Raw genomic sequence first — 4,055 nt, 5'->3', positions numbered from 1 at the left:
AGAAACGCTAGCGAAAGGGCACACGTCAACCAAGTAAGTCACCACACGAAATTTTAGGAAGAAATACTTGTAGGAATCGCTTGGTATGTATGTATGCTAGTTTAATTACCTTTGGTAAATAGAATTTCCATGGAAGGAGCTTAGATAATAAGATAAAGTATTCTAAGGAGCCCATCATGCTTTACATTTTTGCTTAGTAAGTATCTGCTTATTCATGCTGAAAGGAGGATGGAAAAATAGTGAACTTTACATTCCGGGTGGTGATGGATGTTATCGCCCCGTTGGGCATGTTTGCCTATTTTGCATGAATTTTGTATGATATATCTAGATGTTGATGTTTGCACACCAAGTTAATGCTTTGTTGTTGCACACTAAGATAATGTTTATGAATCGTTATTACGATAAGCTTAGGGATTCATGATTAGAGTGACGAGTCACTGAGTTTAGACCTATCCCTTCCCAAAGAGCCTAACAGATCACTACGACAAACAAAGTACCTTAGGAGTATTCTTAGGCTGCTAGTTGTGTGAACGGTATCTATAATTTTGTGGGAGGACCAGGGGTTCCTAATCAGTTTTCACTGTTCCTTAGTCGTTTCACATTGGAAATGTGTCCCCACGTCGTACAACTTATTAGCGGCATGGAAAAGGGTTAGGTCGCACCCACCAACAGGGGACTATCATGCCTAGGAGGTATTCAGCACACCCCTAAGTAAGATGTCATATAGTCTTAGATAGTTATGCAGAGGTAGCACCTCACAGAGAGACACCGCTCATTACAGCTCAGCATAAGGGACTATTAGGTATTAAATGAAAGAACGGAGAACCAAAGAAGCTCCAAGGGGCTAAGACTAGAACCAGACGTCCTAGAGCCAATAAGAAGTTTGTTTTGTCTATTAAGCCTAGAGCGCGATGAGAGCCTACAAGTAGGTGGCTTACTGAGTATAACTTTTATACTCATCCTTGCTATGTCTTATTTTTTCAGGTGCATGAGGTATCGAGTCAAGAGAGGGCATGATAAGAGATGTTGTATTTATCTAATGTTTTTAAGATCTCAAACTTTTATGCTTCGAGTAGTTGACCTAATTTATATATTTTTCTATCAATTAAAAAAAAAATTATTTTTTCATCGAGTTCCTACTTTTTTATGGTATTAGTAACATTTATACTATTCATAAAGGAAAAGTTGGGACATTACTTATCATCTTTTAAATTTTTGTACCTATTGAAACATATTTATGTAATTATTTTTGTATACTCATATATTACTAACTTATTATATCTATTACAACATTGTGGGTATATATCATTTCAATCTTATATTATGATAATATTGAGACGTCTATCATATTAATATATTAATTCGAAGTTTTTAGTAACTACACTCGTAAATATTTATGACTTGACCTATATCACTAATAAATTAATTATAAATCATGACTACATATCCTTAATTTCTATATTGGTTTATGTTGATATAGATATTAGACAAATTATATATTTTTAGTCACTTGTTTTGAAGCTAAAAATAATTTTGAAAAAAACATGATCACGGCTTGAGAATAGAAAGCTATTTTTTATTTTTTTTTTATGTTAATTTTTTTATTAATTAATTAATTTAAAAATAATTATAATTAAATAAATGAAAGATAAATTCAACCAACCCAACTCAAATCATAAGGGTTAGGTTAGATTGAGTTTCGAGTTTTATTAAGAAATAAAACATACATTCATATATTGACACATTTACGTTTAGGTTTTCTTCTAGCTATTGTAGACATCATCGTCGCATACTCCTCAAAACTCCTCGCCCTTACTACCAACCATTGCCCTTTCCCCGTCCTCACCCACGCCACCGCCGATCGCCCTTTCTCTCGCACATGTTGCTAGCCCTTGCAGTTGCATCACATCACACACCCACATCACTTTATCGTGTTCATGTGGTGTTTATATAGTTTGAAATTATTTTAAGTTGAATGTGTATGATTTATACATATATTTGTAAGCATATTGTACTGAAATTATTACTACGCTACCCTTCCCTTATACTCTCAGGGGTTGGGTTGTTAACTATATTTTATGCCTTTTTCTCCCCCCACGAAGACTTGGTAACAGTTGAGTACCATTGCCGTATCATAATCTGTCAGAAAAAACAAACAAAACAAAACAATATTCAAATCAAAAACCCAAACCCCCCGCATAAGGATTCACCCAATTTCTCATTCTCCTTCCACTTCTTATGGCCACCGAAACAGATCCCACGAAGCACTCCAACGGAAGCCTTTGTGGCAGAGGACACTGGAGGCCCGCCGAGGACACCAAGCTTAAGGAACTCGTCGCCCTTCATGGCCCTCACAACTGGAACCTCATCGCCCACAAGCTCCAAGGCAGATCTGGTACACACTTTACTCCCCTTTTCAACAATGGGTTTTGAAGATTTTGGTAATTCACTCTGTTTTGGCAGGGAAGAGTTGCAGATTGAGATGGCTAAACCAACTGGACCCCAGGATTAACCGAACGGCCTTCACGGAACAGGAAGAGGAGAGGTTAATGCAGGCACATGGAATTTACGGCAACAAATGGGCTGTGATTTCTAGGCTTTTTCCTGGAAGAACTGATAATGGTGTGAAGAATCACTGGCATGTTATAATGGCTAGAAAGTGTAGACAACAACACATCGCTTCTTACACGAGGAGGAACCGATTCTCTCAACCGCCGCCGCCGCCCTCCTCCGGTGGTGGTTTGGAAGGGGGTGAACCGGCGTTCATCGACTTTCTTGGAGTAGGAGGCAGATGATTGAAGGCGTTTAGGAAGGCAAGGAAGAGCAGAGTTGGTGAGAAGATGGGCGTGGTCCAATATTTGGGTTGGGCTGTTGGAGTGGTGAAAAGATCCGCAGTCAGTGGGTGAGTGAGTGAGTGAGTGAGTGAGTGAGTGAGTGAGTGAGTGAGTGAGTGAGTGAGTGAGTGAGTGAGTGAGTGAGTGAGTGAGTGAGTGAGTGAGTGAGTGAGTGAGTGAGTGAGTGAGTGAGTGAGTGAGTGAGTGAGTGAGTGAGTGAGTGAGTGAGTGAGTGAGTGAGTGAGTGAGTGAGTGAGTGAGTGAGTGAGTGAGTGAGTGAGTGAGTGAGTGAGTGAGTGAGTGAGTGAGTGAGTGAGTGAGTGAGTGAGTGAGTGAGTGAGTGAGTGAGTGAGTGAGTGAGTGAGTGAGTGAGTGAGTGAGTGAGTGAGTGAGTGAGTGAGTGAGTGAGTGAGTGAGTGAGTGAGTGAGTGAGTGAGTGAGTGAGTGAGTGAGTGAGTGAGTGAGTGAGTGAGTGAGTGAGTGAGTGAGTGAGTGAGTGAGTGAGTGAGTGAGTGAGTGAGTGAGTGAGTGAGTGAGTGGCATTGAAAGCTACGTATAATCCCAACGCCCAAACCCATCATTTTCTTCTACCCTTTCTTTTTGCTCCATATTCAATGTCACCTTACTTTTCATCACTGCTTCATTGGGATTCATGTTCATTATTAATAATAGGAATGAAAAAATTAATAAAAAGTGGTTTAATTATAGCCTTTCAAACAAATCCATATAACAAATAGTTTGAAATTTAGAGGTAAAATAGTAACTAGACTTAAATTGGACAAATATAATTCACCACTCAACTTAACCCAACTCTCTATTTTGCGAGTTAGGTTAGGTTAAGTTGCGGACAAACATTAGGTTATCTTTTAAATTGGCACTTTCTCTATATTCGTTTTCATTTTTTACCAACTCCTTCTTGTCTCCTAAAAAATCATAAGAAATAGAAACGAGTACAGAAACTTAGGAAATAACCTACTTGGAAGCTCTTAATCGTGTAAATAACTTACTTGTAAGCTCTTAATCGTGCACTTGTTGTGTGTTAGGGTACCACACTCTTACTTGTCATGTTTGTAACAACCTTATTTTTACCCTTCAAATAAAGTCGATAATACATGGATAACTTAACTACAAAGCAGAAAAGTCTTTTAAAACGTTTCAAAACGAGTCATTGGTTTAAAAATTCATTTAAAATAATATTGTTAATAACTATGGAGTGAAAAT

General features: G+C 38.3%; 1 protein-coding gene across 1 annotated transcript; it reads left to right on the top strand.

The window, feature by feature from the left end:
* Positions 1 to 2,116: 2,116 nt before the first annotated feature.
* Positions 2,117 to 2,954, top strand: LOC111806061 (transcription factor MYB105-like). Its single transcript, XM_023691408.1, has 2 exons — positions 2,117 to 2,395; positions 2,464 to 2,954. Exons 1-2 carry the CDS (start codon positions 2,239 to 2,241, stop codon positions 2,793 to 2,795), a joined length of 489 nt encoding a protein of 162 aa, XP_023547176.1. The 5' UTR covers positions 2,117 to 2,238; the 3' UTR covers positions 2,796 to 2,954.
* Positions 2,955 to 4,055: the final 1,101 nt, after the last annotated feature.

Source organism: Cucurbita pepo, chromosome LG11, assembly GCF_002806865.2.
Source record: "Cucurbita pepo subsp. pepo cultivar mu-cu-16 chromosome LG11, ASM280686v2, whole genome shotgun sequence".
In the NCBI taxonomy this organism is placed as follows: domain Eukaryota; kingdom Viridiplantae; phylum Streptophyta; class Magnoliopsida; order Cucurbitales; family Cucurbitaceae; genus Cucurbita; species Cucurbita pepo.
The sequence above is the reverse complement of the archived record's forward strand: the minus strand, read 5'-3'. Positions and strand labels throughout refer to the sequence as shown.